The 23,943-nt window shown below is 42.7% G+C and overlaps 2 protein-coding genes across 4 annotated transcripts in view; one reads left to right on the top strand and one right to left on the bottom strand.

Annotated features, from left to right (window-relative positions):
• Positions 1-572: 572 nt before the first annotated feature.
• Positions 573-12,269, bottom strand: cyldl (cylindromatosis (turban tumor syndrome), like). Of its 3 annotated transcripts, none has more exons than XM_084067085.1 (15): positions 12,138-12,269; positions 10,812-11,254; positions 10,397-10,678; positions 9,785-9,878; positions 9,342-9,523; positions 8,620-8,755; positions 8,357-8,501; positions 8,148-8,258; positions 7,857-7,948; positions 6,926-6,989; positions 6,252-6,384; positions 5,671-5,779; positions 4,972-5,090; positions 3,388-3,601; positions 573-2,200 (listed from the first exon to the last, which is right to left on the bottom strand). In XM_084067085.1, exons 1-15 carry the CDS (start codon positions 12,151-12,153, stop codon positions 2,016-2,018), a joined length of 2,325 nt encoding a protein of 774 aa, XP_083923211.1. In that variant the 5' UTR covers positions 12,154-12,269; the 3' UTR covers positions 573-2,015. The 3 variants fall into 3 exon arrangements, with proteins under 3 accessions (XP_083923211.1, XP_083923212.1, XP_083923213.1); XM_084067086.1 differs by having other exon boundaries at positions 12,142-12,265; XM_084067087.1 differs by lacking the exon at positions 12,138-12,269 and adding an exon at positions 11,936-12,018.
• A 1,798-nt stretch (positions 12,270-14,067) lies between these two features.
• Positions 14,068-23,943, top strand: part of zc3h3 (zinc finger CCCH-type containing 3) — an 80,847-nt gene continuing 70,971 nt past the window's right edge. The window contains exons 1-3 of the mRNA XM_084067931.1: positions 14,068-14,142; positions 14,978-16,481; positions 17,050-17,240. Of these exons, the coding sequence (XP_083924057.1) occupies positions 14,097-14,142; positions 14,978-16,481; positions 17,050-17,240 (1,741 nt within the window). The 5' untranslated portion in view covers positions 14,068-14,096. The remainder of the gene's footprint in view (positions 14,143-14,977; positions 16,482-17,049; positions 17,241-23,943) is intronic.

The raw sequence follows: 23,943 nt of genomic DNA, 5'->3' as shown, positions 1-23,943 counted from the left end.
GTTACCAGGTGTCTTCAGTAACTTTCCTTCCAGGTTATCCAGGCCTGCAGACTTCTCACTGTGTATGGAAAGTAAACGTTTCTCCATCTCCTTTTTCTCCAGGGGTTCATAAAGGCCTGAGTAGACGAAAAAATGACCAAAAGGTTTTTTGAAAGTGAAATATCCCTTTAAGCATAAATGTCTAGCTAATAACGTAACAAAGGCTATAAAGGCTGCCTCCAAGGAAGAAAGCAACATAGTAGGAGAGGAGCAACATTGTAGGAGGAATCACCCCTAACAATGCAGCCATCACATTAGGCTCAATCAGTTTCCCAGTTATTCTAGACAGTGATTCGAAGATTTCCACCCAATATGACTGCAGAACAGGACAAGACCAGAACATATTATGCACATGGGCTCGCAAGTGCTTGATGACATCTGTCACAGGTTGGATCCACATCATTATAGATTTGAGTCAGCCTAACCTTTGTGAAATGAGCACGATGATAGATCTCCATTCTGATTGTGCAAAGATGTCACAATTGTCCCCGGTCACTCACAGCAACAAACAGAATAGTATTAACAAAGAGGTATGACATTTTCTGAGCATTAGTTTTTAATATAATTTTGAAAATGATGACATTAAACAAAGATACATATCTTAAGTAAAAAAAAAAAAAGTAATGGCCCTGAGACAAAATTGGAATCAAATATTCCACATTCAACATCTTAATTTAGATTACAGTGGTGTCAGGTATGAGCAGGCCATTAACAAAATATACATTTCCAGACATTTCAGAATGATTTGTTACATGTTTTTTTTTACAATTACTTGCCTGTGGTAGGGAGACAACTATTCACACTATTGTCACTGTTGGGCGCTATAACCTTGTATGTCCAAAACGTTACTTTTCAAAAAATGAACAAATAAAATAACCCATGTGTTCCAATGGGTCTAATGTAAGCACAGACTTGACCACTTTCAGCCTGCCGTCCTGATTTTGGGTATGCCATTATAGTAGGCTTTGAAAATGTTTCAAGCTTACGTGTCGCAGCGCGACAAGCTCCCAGCTTGTAGATCGGCTAATTTAGCTACTTTTGTTTGACATTGTCATACAATGAACTATAAAATAGGGCATTCATTTATGAAAATTAATTTATGAAAAAAACATAAAAATATGGATACATACGGTTTCTGCCCAACAGCGACGCTATGGAGCAAGAATTTGTAGGTTTACAAAACACTACAGAAAAGTAAGGTTCTTCCATTAGACAAAATGTGCAAATATCTTATTTATCATTGCCATTATATACATTTTGTATTCAGATGTTCTTCCCTCTATATGGATAGATAAGAAACTGACATGTACCCCTTTAGCTTACAATCCTTGCAGGTGTTCCAAACTACATTTTGTCCACATTTCCATACATCCATATAATCTATGCACTCGTGCACTATTGTCATGTGATATTCCTGCTACGTCGTTGTGTAATGTGTAATTATGCACTAGTTACGTACACCATGTCATTATGTTGGACTGATCGGCTGTGTTTGTCTAGCTGTACCAAATTTCACCAGCTGTGTGTGGTTAATTATGAAACAGATATACAGTATTTATGGTGGTCAATAAGGCACTTGCATGAGCACAAAAGAAAGGTCATAGTTAGATGATGGATATATTCATAAAGCCAGCATGACATCGTCTTTACCCACATCCATCCAATGCGTTCCATAGTGCAAGGCAGCAGGTTCCTTCCCCTCTGTCTTGTTTTGGATCCCATTTATTACCAAAGTATTTGGTAAAGAGATAGAGGAAAATGTTCATCTTGCATCCAACAGCTGGTTAGCCACAATATCCTGCATCATGCTAGCAATATATGACATTAACAACAAAGCTAACTAGTATGTTAGTTTCAATTAACATCTTTATTGCAACATCTTTATTTAGCTGCAATCGCTTAGCTTTGCACTAATAAGCGATGGTTTTACCAATCTCTTATCGGTATGGAGCTGTGGGGTTTCCATGGTGGTGAGGTCAGCGGTAGAGGCACATGGTCGTGCTCTGGTACAGGTACATATAGGCGTCGCAGAAGAGACGCTTGGCAACGCCTTTCATGTCACGGGGAACGTGACTGGCCAGCTCCGCTGGCGACATTTCCAGGTACATGCCCACCTCGGGGCAAGCCTGCACCTGAGGAATGTTGAAGCCGTCTGTCCCTCCTGAGGAAACCCACATAACAACGCATGAGTGTGACAAAGCTTAATCACTTGGACCGTATACGTTAGTTGACTAGAGTCTCCCTATAGGCCCACCTCCTCTTTCCCCCCTAGACCATTATCTATTCACCAACAAAAGCCTGCAAGCTTGTAGACTTTTGCCGAATGTTTGCCCCCCAGAATAGTTGTACCAGGGTTCATGTGGTTAATAGTGCAAGGCGGAGCAGTAATACTGGATCATACTATCAAGATTCACAGTTTGAGGTTCATACAAGGAATGAACTGCTTTACTGCAGAGACAAGCCAACACAACATTAACACAGATGAACTGACCACATACATGGATATACAAGAGTCACATACACAATAGGCTTGGGCGATCCTTGCTAATTTGATTCGTGGTCATTAAAATCACTGATATAATCCGATTGCCATGGGGCGGCGGGAGTAGGAGGGGTGGGGTGTGTCATATACGGAAAAGATTTACAATTAGAGATCTGCAGAGAGATTTATTTGAGACTTGGAGTTGACCTGCTATTGAGAGAGTTTAATTAAAGACCATTATTGGAATAAATAAGCCTCTGTATTCTTTTACAGGGGGAGTTATGTCACAGCATGGAGCTCAGTTAAATCAATGCCAGCATGGCAGGTCTTTAAGTGTTTAAAAACATAACCTCTTGTACTTGAGAATATTATGGGTTGTTCCCTGATATCAAAGGTGAAAGATTATAATAACTGATTGAATATAAATGTCTCAACAGCTTCCTTTTTAAAGTCTGTGTCTGTGCTTGGTGCAACAATATCACAGCATGATGTTGATGCGCTTAACATCATCTCATCTTTAATATAGCAATCCAAATCATACCCATACGTTAACAACTCCTATGGAGCGCAAAGCAACGTTTTGGTGAGTAGGCATATGGAGAATGGAGACGAGTGGTGTCAGATCCAAAGGATATTCGCCCTCTGTTACTCATGAGAAACATCTCTAAATGCCCACTAGAGTGCAGATTCTAGACCTTTTTTTAATATCATCTTAGTTCTGATATTAAGTTAGTGATCATCTATCACCAATCGGAACAAGCCCATTACACAAGAAAAATCCTGAGTGTAACCTGTAACAGTTACAGGGCACTGCATTTAGACATTCAGAGATCCAGACTCAACCTGGACAAAGTGTATTTGCTCACCATGCCTGTCAGCCATGCTGTCAAAGAAGATCCAGTCATGGTTTTTGGGTCCGTGTTTAATGAAGGAGACATAGTGGCTGGTCTCGATGCAGAGCACGGCAAACAGCTCCAGCTTGTCTCTAGCCAGGACTTGAGGCGCGACGTGTCCCGGGAAGCCCTTTGGCATGTCCAGACGGGTGGGTCGATGGGCACGCCGCTGGGGGTGAGCGTGCACCTGGAGAGAGTTTACACACACAGTAGTTCTCAAACTTTTTCCTGTCAAGGACCCCAAAAAAAATGTTTTCAATTTTTTTTTTCAAGATTGTTTGAAAATACCAGATCTACAAGCTCACAACACGCATCACTACATGTTGTAAGCTTGTAGATCAGCTATTTTCAAATAGGCAATGTATGTACGGTTAAAATGGTTCAACTGATTTTGTTGATATATTAAAGGGACTACACCATGAATTTTAACATTTTCTTCTTTTTTGTGTGTTTTTGGTCTCCCCTACCTCTCTTCTATCCCCAAAAATACCCCAGTTTGAACACTCAGGCTTTCACAGCAAATCTGGGGTTTTCTGTAAATTGGTTTCAAAACAGGGCAAACTGATTTGCACCCTGACGTGACGTCACGTCAGGGTGCAATCCCTCCCGTTTTTCAATTCCAACCAAAAAAAAAAAAAATCTTCTTTTCTTTTTTCCTTTTTCTTACTTTTTCCACACAGAACCAGGAGATAACATGCATACAAACTGGCTCAATAGCGCCCGTGCCAAACAGGACAATGTGGTATTGCTGGTGAAAGTGCTTTATAAGCCAGAGAGAAGTTAGTTGGAATGAGTATACTGTATATCTGAGGCTTGATTTAGGCTCAAACCTTTTGAAAAACGTTTGAGGGACATAAACAATATGATATTAAATATTTTTTTTTTTTTTTAAATTCATGGTGTAGACCCTTTAACAAATTCTGCAGGGCACCCAGGAACACCCTCAAGGACCCCTAGGTGTCCCCGGACCCCACTTTGACCCCATTTTGTGTTTAGGGTGATCAGTTCACATAGTCACTGGCAGGGACTTTAAACTGAACTACAGCCTGTGCTCAAACTGAGATGACAGTGTCAATGTGTCATTTTGTGAAAGCGTGTCGCAGGTTCAAATCCCGATCCTGCGCCCTTTGCTGCGTGTCACTGAGTCCGCATCTCTCTCCCCATTTTCTGTCAGTCTACTGTCCTATCATTAAAAACATAAAAGCCCAAAAACAAATCTTTGAAAAAAAGAAAAAGAACAATGGGATTTCGGTTCAAAATCCACAAAGGGTTCCTTCTTAAAAAGGTATTCAGTCTACGCCAGCCGTCCGGGCACCTAGGCTGCAAATGCAGCCTGCCAGCGTGTCGCGGGTTCGAATCCCGATGACATTTGCTGTGTGTCACTCCCCATCTCTCTCTCCCCCTTTCCTGTCAGTCTACTGTATCTATCAATAAAAGCCAAAAGAATATCTAAAAAAAAAAAGGTATTTAGTCCACCAAGTGGCTGCATAGGGGTGCTTCAATGTGTGACCATTGTTATATGGACCCCACACACACACACACACACACACAACCAACCTGAGTAGAACATGTGATGCAGAAGAGTTTGAATCCTGTTTGGCCAAAAAGTGGATCCTTGAAACAATCCACACACTCTTCGTAGGCCAGCTGCCCACACAGTGTGCACTGCTGGGGGCCTGAAACACACACAACATGTTGTACCTTACGTTATTTGTGGAGGGTTTGAGTGTTTGCTTGTATAACTGAGTGTTCTCACACTCAGAGAACAAGTGTGAGTGGGAACGAGAGAGAGAATGAGATAGAGAGGGAGAGAGAGAGAGCAAGTATGTGTGTATGTGTGTGTGTGTGTGTGTGTGTGTGTGTGTGTGTGTGTGTGTGTTGGGGGTAGGGCTGGGCGACTTCATATCAATATCACAATTATTTCAAACTTACGATTAATGAACGATTATTTATTTTTGAAACTAGTGAAAATAGCAGCTCTACAAGCTCACAACCCGTGGCATCAGCCTTTTTTTTACAATTTTCGTACACTGAAGTATATTATAGTGGTAAGAGGTTAATCAATTTAGTCGATTATAACAACTATCTACAAGGATGTCTTCCTGTTCCTGATTCATATGACATTTTTAAATAATAAAAAGAAAACCTGCTTCTCACTTATGCCATTAACCTACATGAGCAAGATTAAGTCGGTAAGAGGTTCTAAATTTCTGTTTTTATATATTTTTGGTTTAATTGCTCATCCCAATTTACTACCTTCTGAGAGGAGGTCAGTGATGTCCAGTTCTAGAGAGGGGATGATCTTGTCAAACATTTTGAACTTCTTGCCAAAGCGAGGCATCTGGAGGATTAGGCAGGAAGGCACCTGAACACAAAACACTGTCAGATAACTATACTACAGCCAGCACTGACTTCATAAGTAGTACTAGGATGTGATGAGGAGTGGAAACTGACCAATACCGCCATCTACTGGAAAATAATCTACAATCAACAGTATATGACACAATTAATGGGGTAGTATATGAAGCTAATCTCTCCCACAACAAACACTAAAATCTATTTTGTTACAAGTTGCAGTGTTTAGCTAAAACCAAAGCAAACACAAGACATTAGTTTGAGTAGTTTGTGTCATGTTTGGTTCAGGACTCTGCTAATGTAAATTGCAATTGAGTACAACGATTAATCAATTCTTAATCATTTCATCATTATGATGGAGGATACCATACAATACCATTGTGTGTCCGAATCATTACACAGATAACTTAAAACTGACTAGTCCCGACCTTGATTAGCAGTACATTAGGAACATTCATAACAGGGGCGCTGGGCAATATCACCTCAGCCAGTTTGAGTCCCGCACTGTGGAAGGAGTGCTCCAGGAGCTGTTGAACAGTGGGCAGCACCAGGCTGTGGTTTTGCTCCAGGAAGATCTGGTAGCAGTAGCTCTCCTGGACTTTACCACCAGCTGAGCTGAGAGTGGGCAGCAAAACAGACAATGACATATTGATCGCGGAGTATTCAACAGCTTTTCCAAACAGGGAAACAATTTCCCCTAAAAATCTGTGGATTTAAGACCTCTGCCATATTGTGTGCAAGCAGCATTTCAGTTTGAACCAAACCATACCCCAGCTGACTTAATGAATTAGCGCACCTGACCTTCAAACATAGAGGAGCGAAAACACTTGGGGTTGTGGTTGGTTGGAAAGAAAAACCTTCATGGCACAAGACATGGACATAAGATCGACATGATTGCGTTATATACTGTACTTCATTGACCGGAGTCCCCCAGGGGTCTATCCCCCTCGTTTTTTCCCTCTACACCAAATCTCTTTGCCAAAAATAGCCAATCTACAAGCTCGCAACTTGTTGCGATGCGTTGTGAGCTTGTAGAGCTGCTTTTCTCCAAAAGTTCGCCCCCAGAATAGGGACACTAGGGTTCATGTGGTTAATAAAATGTGTAAAATCCCAGGGGCCATTATGTGACATATGAGAAATCAAACAGGCGGCATACAGTTTTAGAAGAGGCTCCAGGGCGAGAATATAGTGCATGATGACCGTGAGGAACTCTTCTGGATCTGAAATGGAAACAAGAGTCACATAAGTAAAATTAAACACACATGCAAAGTGCAGCCAATGAATGATCTCTGTCGTGGCTTCTGTCCAAACACTTACGTATGCCCTATTTTACACTTTAGCTATTTCTAAAATAGCCAATATACAAGCTGTGAGCTTATAAATATGGTATTTTAAAAACAAAAACTTTTTAACAATTTTGAACATTTTCACCTATAATGAAATGCACGAAACAGGGATGCCAACACGTAAAGGGCAACGTTGCCGATTTTGCACCCAAATCCTATTTTAATGAAGTCGAGGACATACTAAACTTGATGTTGGAGTGTGTTTTGTGTTTGTTCTGTGTTTTGATATTTTGAACATATTAACACATTGAGTGCCAAAAACGGTCCAGACCGTTTTTCATAATCCAAACGAGGTGTGCCAAAAACGGTTATGGCCGTTTTTGGACAAAAATATGAAAAAAAAAGAAGAAGATTTAGACTCCAATCCACTTCCTGGTTAACTTATGACTTCAAAAGCCTGTATCTCGGCTCCTGTGTACTTTTTGTTTTTACTATGTATTTTCGACTATTTTCAACTGGCTGCAACTATGGAATGGATTACCGAATGTTTTAAATCTTTTTCCCCCGATTGTACGAGACCTCTATGTGTGTAATGAGGGGATCACCGTGAGGACAGTGATCACTGAAAATATTTTGTGACTACTTGAAAAAGGTTAAAAAATGGTTAAAATTCCAGGCACTCAACGTACATTTTTTGAAAACACCCCTGGCACTCAATGTGTTAACAGAATGTCAGTTTTTACAGCCCGTTTCCTGTAGTTCAAGTCAGACTGGCCCCTCCAGCAAAGTTAATAAACTGACCTTTCTCGTCGGTAGTGAATGTGCGGCTGTAGCCGTGTTCCTGCAGCTGCTGGCGAAGCTTCATGATGTGTTTCCCTTCCACAAAGCCCTCACTGTGTGGATAGCAATGCACAGATAGATAACATGGTCATTAATGTATAACAACACTTAATAGGGAACATTATTGCCCAGCTTTCCAGAGCATTGCCATATCAAAACACTAAAAGACTCAAACACAAATCCTATATTCTTTGCTAGTAAAATGAATGCAACTAAAATGATGTTCAATACATTATGTGCACAAGCACATACCTGCGCAGGGGGTTGACAATGTCATAGAGCAGAGTCTCCTGAATGGGGGTGTCTCGTGGCTCTGTCGACATGAACAGGAGGGAGTCCAGCACAGAGGAGCAGGAGAACAGACTAGAAAGACAAGAGAGAAACAAAAATCATTAGGTTTCATTTCTTGCTCCAAGACTCATTATGACAGGTTAGTATCACACTGCAGTCCCCTTTCTAACCTGAAGAGGGTGGCATCCATGTAGCAAGAGTTGCAGTGGCCTTGGATCCCCCTCATTTGACCAATCAGAACCTCAGTGACTCGCTCAGTCGTGATGGGAGCGATGGGACTCTCTAGAATTCCTCCGCTCTGTTTTCTCTCTCTTTCTGGAGAAACACACACACACACAAAACAATGCAAACACATGCTTTAAAGCAGCGGCACATAAAACATTACACACCACTTATGTATGGCCTGCAACTTCACATTTTGGAATCTTCTCACCGCAATTGGCTGACGGATTCTGAAAGCGGGAGTCGGGGCGGCAGGAGAGCAGCTTGATAAAGAGAGCTCTTCCGGCAGGGCACTGGAAGAATCGCTCGTTCTTAAATGTGCCGTCACTCACCCCACAGTAGTCCTCCTGGTGACAGAGACAGAATGATGTGAAGGAGTGCATGAAAATGACTGTACATAAGAAAAGAAGATGAAGAACTGCAGTAGTACAAGTACAGTAACTCTACTGCAATAAACATAGGAGTAATTTTTCTATTCTAACCACAGTGGGAGATTAGGGCCATCAGGTTAAACTTTTAGACTGATATGTATTTATCCAACTACCAAAACTCAAATCATAAACCTTTTTGACAGTCACAGAGCAGAAGCTTCAAATTAATGTTGAAAATGTTTGGAGAGTAAGGTTGGACGATATGCGCAAAATCAGATACTACAATATTTTTGGGAAAAAAAACAAAAATAGCACATCTGAGCTTGTGAATTGGCTGTTTTTTTCCCCTTTTAGATACATTTTGAAAGTATAAAATAGGGCTTAAGTGATTGAAACCAGGAAAAGATTAAATTTACAGTATGCCATATCATGATAAAATCTAGTCTCAGATCACAATATTGATATAATATATTGCCCAGGCCAGCCCAATTTTGAGTCTGAATAGGAGAAGTCAGTGTTCACAGTAAAGAGTTTATTTGGTTCCATTTTAGTTTGTAGTTACCAGCTCTAGTCCAGCCATGGTTTCTTCCCGACCAGGCAAAGTGCCGACCCAGCGGATAATCCCATAGGTATTCCCAGTAGCCAATGACACCTCAACCACAGAGTTGACACCCAGGCCCATGGGATGAGTGTCGAGCGGTGGTACTGCCAATGGAGCATCACTGGTGTCCATTCTCTCTGTCTCTACAATCAATTGAAAGAATTGTTTTTAATTTCATAAATGTAATACAAGCGTTACCATTGTGTTTATATACTGTTTCCTCAGCCCTTTGGAGATTGCTCAACTTCTTAGTACAGCTTCATTGCTGTGTTTTGCATTTACTTCTCCTAGGACTATTTGTAAAGGACCTTTTCATTTTAAGAGCTACATTATTGACAATTGTTATAAGTGTACAGAAATTGTGTGTGAAATTGCAAAAAATAAAAAAGCAGCATATCAATGACCTAAACCTGCAGGATGCACCTCGTCCTCCACCTTACAAACACAGTTCAGAGGAACCTCCGTCTCCCCTCCTCTCGCCCCGTTCTTATCCGTATCCTGAGAACACAGACATGATGGAAGAGATGGAAACAAGATGGAAACATTGCACCTATACCACAAACAGTTGGCTTTAAACCAAAGTAGGGATACTTCAATACTTACAATGGACAAATGTCTGCTGTGGCCCATTAAAAACATTACCAATTCAACATATTTTGTTTTCCATAAGGAGGTTTCTTTTTTAACATGCAGAATATATAGCTTACGCACAAAATATAGGTTACCCTGCAGCACTGTAAACATAATACATCAAATATAAAATAGGCCTACATAACAAATATATAACTTAAATAAATGTTCAGCAAATAGTAGCCTGACCTACAAATGAACTAAATTTAATTCATCGTTTTATTGCAGTCAATTACAACTCGTACAAATGCGCACCGCGAGCGCACTCACCTATTAGTTTGTATTGGCCAGTGCACTCAGTGCTATGTTTCCGAACGTACCCTAAATGGCTAATCATTAACATCCCCAAACCAACGCAAATAACTGAGAATGACATCATCACTCACTGTAGAGAGCCGAACCATCTGCTGTCCGTCCCTCTCTACCACATCCATGACCATGCCGTGGCCAAAGTGATCCCCATCCAAAATGAACGTGACTCTGTCGCCTAAGGCCAAGGGTTCTGAGTGGGCCTGTGGGCTGAGCCGTGGTTCTGAGGGAGACAACGGGCTGGACACCACGGGTCTGACTTTGGAAAATGGGGCGAAAACACCACAGTCTCTCTGACATTTGAAGAAAGTTCTACATTTGTACATCCCATCATTTTGCCCTTTTCCTTTGTCCTTTCCCTGGAAGACAGTCAAACACAAAACATGTTACATTAATTCCTCTCATACTATGTTCCATATCTGCGGCACAAAATGAACACAAATTGGTAAATGTGAACTACAAATGTGTGAACTACAGATTTTAAGTTCATACCTGTAGCTCAATCCCAAAGAACATTCCTGATATAGGATGGGTCCATTCTGGCTCGGTCAACTTGCCTACATAGCGGATAATGCCCTGGAGGCTCTCTCCTCTTTCCTCTACAGTTACTGAGGTGTGCACAGTCAGGCCCATGGCTGTTTGCAGAGTCTCCCTCTCTCTGAACCACTTCAGCCTCTCTGATTCATCCTTCACGGCCAGCAACAGATCAGCCTCCTGAATGACCAGCGGTTCCATGTCACTGATATTAAGTTCATGATCTAGATATGAGCCCCCTATGCGCATCATAGGCAACTTTGTGAGAGTTTCATTTCGTCTGAGCACACCAGTGTATCTGTTCTCGGAGATGTAGCATATGCTGCCTGTATTCATTATTCCAATGTTTTTTGGTTTCTTTGTTAGGATGAAGTACATGTGGGTGCCTTGTGAGGCCATGGCTGTGGAAGCAGGAACACAATGTTATAGAGGAATGCAGGTAAACACACAGAGTCACAGACACAGACCACAGTTTGAACTCTCAAGCATGTTGTGATACAACAACAATCATGTGGAATGGGCAGTGGTGGAAAAAGTACTCTAATTTTTTACTTAAGTAAAAGTATCAATACTGCAATATAGAAGTACTCTGTTACAGGTAAAATTCTGGAATTCAAAATGTACTTGAGAAAAAGTACTAAAGTATTGGCATCAAAACGTACCAAGAATAAAAATTACTTATTATGCAGAATGTCCCATTTCACAAGCTCACAATGCGTCGCATCGCATTTTAGAAGCATTTTAGAAGCAATAGAACATTGGAAATACCTCAAAATTGTACTTAATTACTACAGTACTTGAGTAAATGTACTTAGCTACTTTACACCACTGCAAATGGGTTAGCATAGCACAAATCCAATCCCAACGCCTTGATTCTATAGGCAGCTCTTCACAAAACTAACGTTAACCATAATAACCAGACAACAAGTGAAAGTATAATCAAGGAGAACTTCGGCCTCGGCTAAAGTGCATAGCAAAATCATGGCTTATAATCAATCTAGAGATAGTCAACAACCTCGATCACACAACAAAACAAAGACACAACTTTAGCATTAAGAACTGTTTCAGTCAGTTCACATTACCTTCACGATCAAGTCAAGTTAAACTTTCAACAACACTGTCTAATAAATAAATCAGGTTAATGTTAGTTAATCCTCAAGTGGTCACCGCTGCCATGTCATCTTTCACTTCCCCTTTCATTTCAGTGTCGTCATCGCAAGCAAAGTACCGTTTACTTCAAATAACTACAATGACATAATTTTCAATTGTTTGTATACTACTTACATGCCTTGTCGTTCATGACTTAGCGTTGGTTCTTCGATAGCAGTTATTGTTATTTTATTTAAACACCTTTTCTTTTACGTGTTGATGATCCTGTCAAGACGTTAATAACAAACGACGCATGGACGAACTTGCTATGTGATTGGATCCGTGTAAGTCTAGATCCAATGACCTGGAGCGACGCTCACGCTGTGGTTTGCTCGTTGGTTGCCGGGCAACTGCTGACGCACCAATCACAGTGCGTCCACTTAACCATGGCTACACGACGCTCGTCCGTCATCAGCGTCATTGATGAACTTCAACCTGGTGTTAGCACTTTCTCCATTTACAACCCGTATATCTACACAAACGTTCACATTTCAAAAATAAAGTACTTATTCTATGTCCACAAATGTTAAAATTCCGTACGGCTCTTACAAGTACCTGTATGTTCCGTATTGTTCAACAAAAAGCATTTTAATCCAATTGGTGGCTATATTCTCCGAAATGTCTCCCTATGCTTTCAACTACATGATCCTATTGGTTGGGAGGCGTATTGCAATCTGATACATTATAACTCTATGAGAAAATAGCCGCCGATTAGATTCAAATGCTTTTTATTGAACAATACGGAAAATACGGGTACTTTTGAGAGACCGAACATAATTTTAACATTTGTAACCATGGGATCAGTACTTTAAATTTGAAATTTGAACGTTTATATAGATGTACGGGTTGTAATAAAGAAAGTGCAAAAAACAAGTTGAAGTTTCGTCATGACTGTCATGATATGATATTATATGTCATGTTTTCCAGGCTGTGGGATCCAGACTCGGACAGACTAGTGAATAGGGTATTTTAATACCATGAATTGGTTACATTCGACAATGTAGGCATTAACCGCTGTCATTTTGCTTGTGTATAATAATAATAATAATAATAATTATCATTAATATTATTTTTTATTTTATTTTTTACTAATAGTGTGTTAATACTATTGTCACTATAGTTTTACAAGTACAAGCAAAAAAAAGTGATGACACGTGCTTATTATTAAAGTTATCTAAATACATTTTCTAGAATTTAGTATTCAATTCATTAAGAAAGAAAGAAAGAAAGAAAGAAAGAAGAAGATATGAGTCCCTATTCATGGCTTCTTGTTGAGGTTGTTGGTGCATTATACTGAATGACACAGTAGCCTAGGTTCAAAGGACAATACCATAGAGTAAAGGATAGGAAAATATATAGCCTACAATAGACACTATGGATATGGCATATGGGTAAATATGATATCCAGTGGTGTAAAGTAACTAGTACTCTACTTAAGTACAATTTTGAGTTATTTTTACTTTAGTGGAGTATTTCCAATTTTCAGTACTTTTACGCCACTACAATTATTTGAAAACTTTAGTTACTAGTTATAGATTTAGATTATTATTACAAAACCCACTTCAGCCCTACTTCAGCCCTACACTTCAGCACTATTTCTGTCATTTGAAAATAGCCGATCTACAAGCTCACAATGCCTCGCATTGTGAGCTTGTAGATCTGCTATTTAAAAAAATATTTGAATACATTTTATACAGTTGAAAACTTGTGAAATTGGACCTCCTGCACAATGACTACTTTCTACTTTTGGTACTTTAAGTACGTTTTTATGTCAATACTTTTGTACTTTTACTCAAGTAGATTTTTAATTTAGGACTATTACTAACAGTATTTCTGCATTGCAGTATTGATACTTTTACTTAAGTACGACATTTGAGTAGTTTTTCCACCACTGAAATATCACTTGATAAATTGTGTACAATGAATGGACTTTTAGAATCAAGATGTTTGTGTGTGTGTCAGTGTTTGGCTGGGTAGTCCTTTATCCTGCACGAATCATGACAAAAATGTACCCTATGCTTCCACCTTCTGCTGTTACGTCATGTCTGCTGCTGTCAGGCGCAGCCTGATGACATAACCGTTTCAAAGGTAAACATGGAGGAGAGAGAAGCGTTGAAAAGACAAATTGAACTTCTTCAAAGTAAGTTGTGGGTTTTAAAGCATCAGTGAATGTGTACGAGGAGCAAATAGTTTGGAGACTCATGTAGGAAATTACGACCACTTAAACACTCCTGCTGTCATTTTGATCTGACGTTTGGTTTGATAAACACATGGAAGGCAAGCTAACAGTTAGCAGCAGAAACGTTGGGACGTGTCCGTTACTCGCCTCCACCGGGGGTGTTCAACTGGGGGTCCGTGACCCCTAGGGGTTCCTCAGAGAGTTTCTACAGGAGGGCCGCCAAATCTTTGTGTGATTTGATATTTATTTTTTAAATTAACCACTTGAACCCTAGCATCCCTTTTCTTTTTTAAACATTTGTTTATTGGTTTTTGACAGAAGCATTTCTAGCATATATATCAAAAACACATATTGCATTGCCCCATGTATAGCCCAATGAAGAAAGAGTTACATAATCTTATTAGTTTGTAGCATCCCTTTTCTGAGGTGAACTTTAGCCAAAAATAGTGAGCTTGTAGATCTGCTATTTTGGCAAAGAGGTATAGGTAGAGGGAAAAAAGAGCAGACCAAGTAAAAAAAAAAAAAAGGTTTTACACAATTTTATATAATATAGAGGGGGTCCCTCCCTGCTTCAGTTCTCTCAGCTAAGGGCCTTGGCCGAAAAAACGTTGAAGACCCCTGGCCTCCACGATTATGTCACACTTGTCTCGACTGTCGTCACAACACATGACACAAGCTAGCTACACGACTATATTACTTATCTTCAATAATAATTTGACTCTAGTAAGATATGGTGTGGTCTCTGTATACAAGCCACTGTACCATTGAATCACAATTCTGCCAACTTCTACCGTAGATCTCATCAACAACCACAAGAATGTCCACGGCGACGCCCCGTCCAGCAGCACACACCAGTGGTATCCAGAAAGACCTGTTTCGGCCAGTGGCAGGGGTCAGAGCACATCCTTCGTCCATCCACACGGCTCCAGGGGAAGCGCCTATGGCCACCAACCCCCTGGACACTGGAGGAAAACGTATTCTCTCAGCAACAAGATCCCACAGTCCTCTACAGGACAGCCCTCGGTATCCACCACCCCATCTGTCCCTTTATCTGGCACCCTGAAGGAAGCGGGCACATCTCGCACGAGTACACTGCCCGGCCACAGCAGCAAGGCCCCTGGCCGAGGCCAGCCTGATGGAACCAAAATAGCTGTTGTATCATCAGGGATTCCTCCTGGAGCTAGAGAGGGGCAGAAGAACGCCCTCACAGGGATCGGAATAATTGCACCAAGAAGTGCATCTACAGGAATTTGTACAAAGGTGTGTAAAGAGACACCTGAATCGGGGCACAATGCTATATATAAAGGTGCCCTGCAAAAAGACCACCAGAGACAGACCGCAGATCCCCTGCAGAGGGCCGGAGAGAGGAAGGACAGAGGCTCAGTAGATGTCACCTCCTCAGTCAAGACCGATACCTCTGGCCAGACACCGAGCAGCACGAAGGTAGAACTTAAACCACATCTGCTGAGGAAACCCACAGAGGTGAAACCGACAGTTCACATGACAGCCCCTGATACTCTCCCAGTTGGTAAATCCACACCTGCTCTGTCTGCTCTGCCCAGCGCGCCACAACAACAACTCTCCCTTAGTCCCAGGTCTAAGCCCAGCACAGACCAGCTCGGTGCATCGCCGCAGAAACGATTCACCTGGGTGAGGAGCCGGCCGGGCACTGGAGGAGAGGAGTCCTCACAGGCTAGATCCCCACTTCAGTCCCCTGAAAGTGGTTTGAGTCCTGCTCCGACCTCCATCCCAAATGCTTCACAGGCCAGTGGACGTTCGCCCCCAACCACCGTAGGTAAAAGAACCCCCAGCAAGAAGCTGCCTCGAAGGCTGAGTCAAGCCACTGGAGCCCCCAAGACCTCCAAGTACACCTGGATTTCATCCTCCTCGACTGTCGGAAGCCAAGCCAAGCTGTCTCGCAAAACGCCATCCCCGAGATCTGTAGCTCTTCCACAGAGGGCTTTGGAGAAGGGAGTGAGCGGATCCAAGCTCAGAAACCCCAGCCCAGCTCTCACTCCTAAGGCAAGGAAGGGGATGGGGCCCTCCTCTGCCGGCGGCTCTCTCAGCAGCCGTTACCGTTGGAAGGCAGGCGGCCAGAGCACCGCTGGGACAGCGGCCGGAGGCGCGGCAGCCCGTCGGGGGTCCACCTTCCACTGGACCTCAGAGAAAAGCTATAAAGCAGCGAAAGGATGGCTGGCTGTTCCACCGTCTCTCCCTCAGCGTGCTGCTCTCCAGTCCTCCTCTCCCTCGTCCTTCAAGCTCCGCAGCCGGATGAAAATCATCAGGAGATTCCCTAGCAGGTGAGGCGGACCAACAAGAACACCGGATCTGCTATTATTTATCTGTCTATTCTTCAATAAAGAATACATACCCTGTCCTCTGTGTCCTGTTAGACACCTCAGTCCAGACTCAAGCAATACTGTCTTTTGTCAGTAGGTGGTAGCAAAGTATGACTTTTATTTGACTGTAGCATTATATATAAAATAAAATGACAAATAATAGGGAGCCTTCAACTCGTTCAGTACCATTTTCAAAACCCACCTCTTCAATATCGCCGTCCCCAGCTTTTTTCCTCCTTATTTCCACTGTTTTTATTCATTTTATTCCTTAGTCTTAGTGTTTTTCCCCCCTAATAAAGTTTTTATTTGTTGTTTTCTCATGCCCCCATGTAAAGTGTATTTGAGTACTCAGAAAAGCGCTATATAAATTTGAGATATTATTATTATTATTATTATTATTATTATTATTATTATTATGAATGGAGCATTTGCTGGTTACCATCTTAAGGCCAATAGAGAATTGTTAATTGACCAAATGTATGCAAAGCTTGTTGCTGTTCTCTGTCACATGTGTTCCTGTGGTCCACAGCGGATCTCTGTCGGAGAGGAAGACCACAGTGGGGTCACCAGTGGGGATGGTGAGTGGGAGGCACAGCTTCCGGGGACGGGCACAACCCTTATCTAAGAGCCCCACAGGTGGACGGCCGACCCCCTCCAAGGAACTTGTGTCTTTTGGGAGGCATAAACTGCGTCGGCTCTCCCCTGCGTCCTGCAGGACAGGTAAGGGATTATTAAACAGGACCCACAGCTCTTTTTTTTTTTTGTTCTCTTTTTGTTACTCTTATACCTACCTAACACACACCAGACCTAGGTCTGTTTGCAATTTTTCACTCTTCAAATAACTCTGATAGCACATCAGTGTGAGGTACAGACCCACACTGAGGTGTGTGTTGATGTTCAGACTGATCATTGATTTTCTGTTCATAGCAATAAGCATCCTCTGCTATGAACAAATGCTCTAATGAGCTCTTAACCCGGCGCGCACGGAACATTTCATTACACAGTAAGACTAAGAAATGTATCTCATCCAGGTAAAGAGTTGAGATATCAGTGTGGGTTCTTAAAGGGTCTCTTTATTCTTAGAAGTCATCAGCAGACAGTCCCATGATTGTTATGGCTAAGCACCATCCCTAACATTGTCCAGCAGAGGGCATCATCACACACCTTTGTACTGCCATAGGGCCTTGTGTTGGGTGAATGTTGGGGGAGAGGCGGGTGAGTGTGGAGGGGGGGTTAATTGATTGCCCAATTCAGCCGTGATGGTGAACAAGTGCCGATAGTGGGTAATTTGCAGAGGTGGAGGCGGGGAGCGGCCACTATCAAGCCACGGCACTGCCCCCCCACCCCCACCCCAGTAGATAAAAAAGGAGCTAATGCATAATTATCCTTTTGCAAATTGGATTGTTTTAACGAACTGTAGAATATAGGCTCAACCTGATGGAAAGCAATCAGTGTTTTTACAACCTCCCAGGGCCCTCCATCCCTTCCTCTCTTTCTCTCTCTCACACATACTCTCGCTCCCTCTCTCTTACTCTTTCTCTCCCTCCTCTCATCTCCACCCCCCCCCCCCCCTATAACCCTATGGTCTTTCTGCCTGTACCCGCCGTCCCCTTGCGTCCCATCTCAATGTAATCTCAACAACCCACTCCTGCCCACCCCCAACTCCAGTCAATGGAGTCAGAAGGCATTAGAAAAGCCATCACTATTAACATTAGGCTTTATTCATCCCCGTGGCCGGTGCGTCTATCAGCCCCGCCTCTCCGCTGCTCACTTCTTCCTCCCTTCTCTCGTGTTTTTTTTCAATGCCCCCCCCCGTCTTTCCCTAAAAGAAATCTCCTGGCTCAATCCCCCCCCTCTCCCATTACTTCTGTTTGTTTATTTATTTTAAAAGATTCTTTTGTACAACAAGCTGGACCCAGAATGGCCCGCAAGAAGGCCGCAAAGGTTTCCTCTGGTTAAGGTGCAGTGCATTGAGGGGAAAGGCAGGGGCCCGCGAGTACAAAGGGATGAAGGCAGAGGAAGACGGAGCGAGCGGAGTGGCCTGTATAGCCATCTGCACCGCAGATAAGAGCCGCTAATAAAGAGCAAATTGAATTACTAATGATGGGGAGCAGAGTCTTACAGATGGGCCCGTTAAAATCCAACCTTATGACCACACACTCACACATAGAACTCCCGACTGCTCACACATACGCGATAATACACACACACACACACACACACACACACACACACACACACACACACACACACACACACACACACACACACACACACGCAAACAATGTCTCTTAATTTCCTCCTGGATGGCTAGTGTTCTGCCTCCTCTCTGGGCGTTTATTTAGGTGCTCGGTTATCTGCGGTTTAATTTAAAGAGGGCATAAACCTAAGTGAGCAGTTAGGGCTGTAATGAATCGAGAAGAGCCGAGCTGTGTGTGTGCGCGCACATGCGTTCATGCATCTAAGTGTGTGTTTGCATGTGCCTACGTGTGTCCACAAAATGCGTGTGCCTGCGTGCGCACGTTTGTGCCCAGAGACAGCCGTGGAGCCCAGATAACCTAATAAAGCAGATAAACGTCAAGAACGGACAGAACACAGAGTGGAGGAGTGCTGAGCCATGCGCCTTCGGCCCCCATGTGACAAGCTTTTGGAGTGGTGAAGGTCTCTATCTCACTCACTTTCTTTTCTCTCTTTCTCGCTCGCCATCCCTCATCCAGCCTGCACCCCCCCCCTTCTCTCTTTCTCTGTGAGTCTCTTTATTCTCATGCCTTTGGCTCTTACGGACTTCTCTGTTCTGTTAATTCCCCTCGACTATTATTGTATGAATGCAATCTATGATCCTGTACACTGTAAAATCCTGAGTGATAATTTAACTCTGAGCTAAAATAACACAGATTTTAGGCCCTGCCTAAACGTCACCTTCTCTTTCTGGGTCTGAATATTATCCTGTCCTACTGTCCTCAGTCCATTTTTCTCCTCAGTTGGTTGATCATCAAACTGAAATTTTACATACTAGTCATTGACCATTAGCATATGCAGGGACTGACAGAGCTGATTTTTCACCTTTCCCAAATATAAGATGGATCTCTAGTCCCCGGATATGGAATGGTGATTATTAAGATAATGATTATTATTAATTACTTTGAATGCATAATAATGAAATAAAGAATTCCAATCTAGAACATAATCTAATAGGGTGGACTAGAATAGAAAGAAATCATTTTAAAATCATTTGAAAAAAGTACAGCAGGGGAAAAAAATCAGCCATGATTGTTTATGATTGACTCTCAAGGAGATAAAACCTTCCGTCACCGTAGGAACTTACACCCCTTGGTCCATTGCAGAGGGGTGCGTGTTGATGAGGTCAGAGGGGGTCAAAGGTTTACAGGTCAAGGCGAGAGTTGATGCAGCCAAACGTTGGTGTTTGGAGGTATCTATGTTTGTGTCTGCGTCTGCTGCATGATATGTGTGTTTCGTGTGTTAGTGCACACAGTGAGTTTATTGCTCAGATTATGGTGAACTGATCAGCACTGAGGAGAGTTAGCAGCAGCATTAATTTGTATCTGGTGACACGCACGCACGCACGCACACACACACACACACACACACACACACACACACACACACACACACACACACACACACACACACACACACACACACACACACACACACACACACACACACACACACACACACACACACACACACACTCAGGTCCTCTTATCCCCCTGGAATCAGTGGCTGGAGGTAAATGTGTACACTGGCTAATGTTTTACTGCCGTTTCTGTTGTCAGTTGGTTCCCGGCCCTGTTTGCATAAATCATGCCGGGTGAGCCGATCTCTTTCGCTGTCAGGCTGACACGCGCACGTGCACACACACACACACACGCACGCACGCACGCACACGCACACACACACACACACACACACACAGGGGAGGGTCAGAGCATTGACCTGTTTGTCTGTCTGAATAGGAGTGGTCCACTCCACATAGTAGCCCCAGCAGTAGCAGCTCCCATCTGACCCCACTGCTAGCCCCCCTCTCTCTTTAGCGTCAACTTACCGCAAACCCCCCCCCCGCTCCACCACCTCCATACCAAACCTTCACCCCCTGGAGCCTGTTGCACCCAGCATGAAAAATAAATCCTTTAGCCCCCTCCTGCACCGACCCCTTCCCCCCAACCCCACCTCTCTCAGGGGTCCTGTTACCGCGTCGACGATGAGCCCCGTTTATTTCGTTCATAAATCACGGGAATGCTGTCTGTCAAGACCCAACTCTCACTGCCATTTTCCACTTTCTTCACACACACACACACACACACACACACGCACACGCACACGCACACACAGACACATTGGGACACAAGTGGCCCATTAATCTTGTTTGTTTCCAAATCAAGTACCCTGCTGTAAAAGACTAATCCTTGGAGTATATTTTAATGATTATTATTATTATTAGTTAATAAATGGTAGATGTCTTCCAAAAGTTGTGCGGCCACATGTGCACATTTACTTAAAACTAGCATCAGGGATATCTTGGCCCCTGTTTTTTTCAGAGCCCCTTGCTTGTCAAAATTCATGTGTCACTCTATCCAGCCGAGTAAATCTTAATTCGAACTCGCTGAAAGCTTAACATTTCCAATGAAATCCAATATTGTATTCTGATATTGTTTACGGGTACGAGTGACATCTGTCGTCCGATGCGGTTACATACAGTAAAAAAAGAAAATTACTCGATTTATCGTCACCATATCTAAGCCTTGGCTAAGTTACTCTTGTCCTAACTGATTATCGAACACTAAAATAAACCCTTAAATCACTCACACGGCATAACACCCCAAATGGCCTTTTTCGGCAGAATCGGCATTGGCCTGGTGTTATATTTTGTTTGTTTATTTGTATCACTCGCTGGTTCGCACTTGCTCTAGTTTCTTCCACTTTTCCTTGACACCACGACCCGCTGTTCTACTCTCTCTCTCTCTCTCTCTCTCTCTCTCATACATTCTGTCACTTGTACAGTACAGATCCGTGCATTGCACACTTATAGAGGGGGACGTGGGCTTTAACCCATTAAGACGGGAAAAGCATCTGTGTCATTTTAGATTTCTTTGGCTAGGCAAAAATATTTTTGAGAAATCGTGTTTTTTTTTTGCAAATATTTGAATATATATTTCTTAAACATAACCTGATGTTGTTAATAATATAATATATGTGGTTCTCAAATATTGTCATGTATTTGGCCGCGGACTCCCATCTCAAAATATGTTGTTCCAGGGACCCCACCCCCACAGAAGCAAAGATTTGAATTAAAAATGTTCGCTTTAAAAAATAATATATATTCACACATTTTCATGATTTTTCAAAAATAGCAGATCTACACGCTCGTAGCGCGGCACTTATAGCCACTCTATGAGCTAGTAGATCTGTTATTTTTGAATAGCCAAATAAATCTAAACTGACACAGATGCTTTCCCGATCGTAATGGCTTAAATCACCAGGTCTGTTTGTTTGGGACCACGCAGTTGGTGCTGCTATGCTCACATGCGTCACACTGTGCCGTCTGTGTGTGTGTGTGTGTGTGTGTGTGTGTGTACTAATCTTTCAGCATGCCATTGTTGGTCTCAAATAATTTTAATAGTTTGTTGTGCGTGTTTAATGTGTGTGTGCATGTGAGAGGGGTGGGTGAATATTTGTGCATGTGTGTGGGGTGGTGGTATTTACTGTGTGTGTGTGTGGCTACCATCAGCTGTTTTTCTAAGTACCGATCTCTAAATGCCATTCCATAGTGCTCCCATAGTTTTATCAGTTGGACACTCTCTCTCGTCTTTCTCACTCTCTCCCTCTCGCTTGCTTACACACACACACACACACACACACACACACACACACACACACACACACACACACACACACACACACACACACACACACACACACACACACACACACACACACACACACACACACACACACACACACACACACACACACACACACACACAGTCACACACAGTCACATAGTCTGGACCCAAACTCAGCACTCACACACACACTGACATTCTGCTCATTCCTCTGCACTTTCTCAGGCCCTCTGTGTCAAACAGGTGGACCACTGTCTTCTCTGTCTATCCATCTTCACTCTGTCTGTCTGTCTCTTTTCACTCTCTCTTGTAAACATCTTATACAACCCAATTTATAAACAGACACATACATACGCACACGGACACGCACACAGTGACAGTACACATACTCTGATTGCCATAATGATTTTAACCCATATCATGTGAAGCAACACTGACTACAGTATGTTATAGAATCCGGGCCGGCAGTGGCTCAGGTGGTAGAGTGGCCGCTCGCAAATTCGGAAGGTTCCCGGTTCGATCCCGTGCTCCTCCCCGACGCCGTGTTAGTGTGTTACTGTTGAAGTGTCTTTGAGCAAGGCACTGAACCTAACTGCTGAGCAGGTTGGTGCCGTGGCACTATATAAATGCACCATTTTACCATTCATACAATAATATTGACCGGGTAGGCTGGGCAACTGTGTGTGAGTGTGTGTATATTTATGTTCATGTTGTGTATGAATGAGAATGAGAGACCTGTGAATTCTGTGAATTCTGTATGCTCTATCCATGTACAAATGTAGTACAGAACATAACCAACATACATGTGTGTATGTATGTGGTGCATTTTTTCCCCTCTATATTTAAACGGTGCGGTTGTGATGTTTTGTGAGCGACACTTCACTTCTCTGTGAGGACAAGCTCATATATAGTTCACTCCGCCTGCGAGTCACGCTAACATTTGGCATTTTGATAAACGTCTCGGGGCCAAAAGAACACGCATGCCAGCTTTACGGCCCCTTTACCTACAGTATCTCGCTACTGGTGACCCGCGTGACCGCGTCCCCACCGCCATCTGCTCCCCAGGACAACCACCCTCCCCAGCTACTCATCAAACTGTCAACTGGCTGTAATTAAATCACCGATCGACAACACTTATGTTAGGGGCAACGTATAGACCACCCAGGGCCCTGGACGGGGTGGAGAGAGACGGAAAGCACTAACATGAACATATCCACACCTTTGCTGGAGTGGTGTTTTGGTTTGTGTGATTAGATGGATTTGGAGTTTGTTTTGTCAGTAAGTTTCTGTGAAATCTCGTGAGGGTTTTACTCCTTGGAATTTAGTCACTTCACCCATTTACTTAATTGACCGGGGTCCCTCAGGGGTCTGCACCAACTCTTTGCTGAAAATAGCTGATCTACAAGGGCACAAAGCGACACATTGCAACGCATTGTGAGCTTGTAGATTTGCTATTTTTGCAGAATATTTGCCCCATAATAGGGACATTAGTGTTCCTGTGGTTAAAATGTTTTTTTATTTATTTAAATAGATGATTATGAAAGATGAATCTGTGGTCC

Source organism: Gymnoscopelus microlampas (genome assembly GCF_963454915.1).
Source record: "Gymnoscopelus microlampas genome assembly, chromosome: 9".
Classification (NCBI taxonomy): Eukaryota; Metazoa; Chordata; class Actinopteri; order Myctophiformes; family Myctophidae; genus Gymnoscopelus; species Gymnoscopelus microlampas.
The sequence above is the reverse complement of the archived record's forward strand: the minus strand, read 5'-3'. Positions and strand labels throughout refer to the sequence as shown.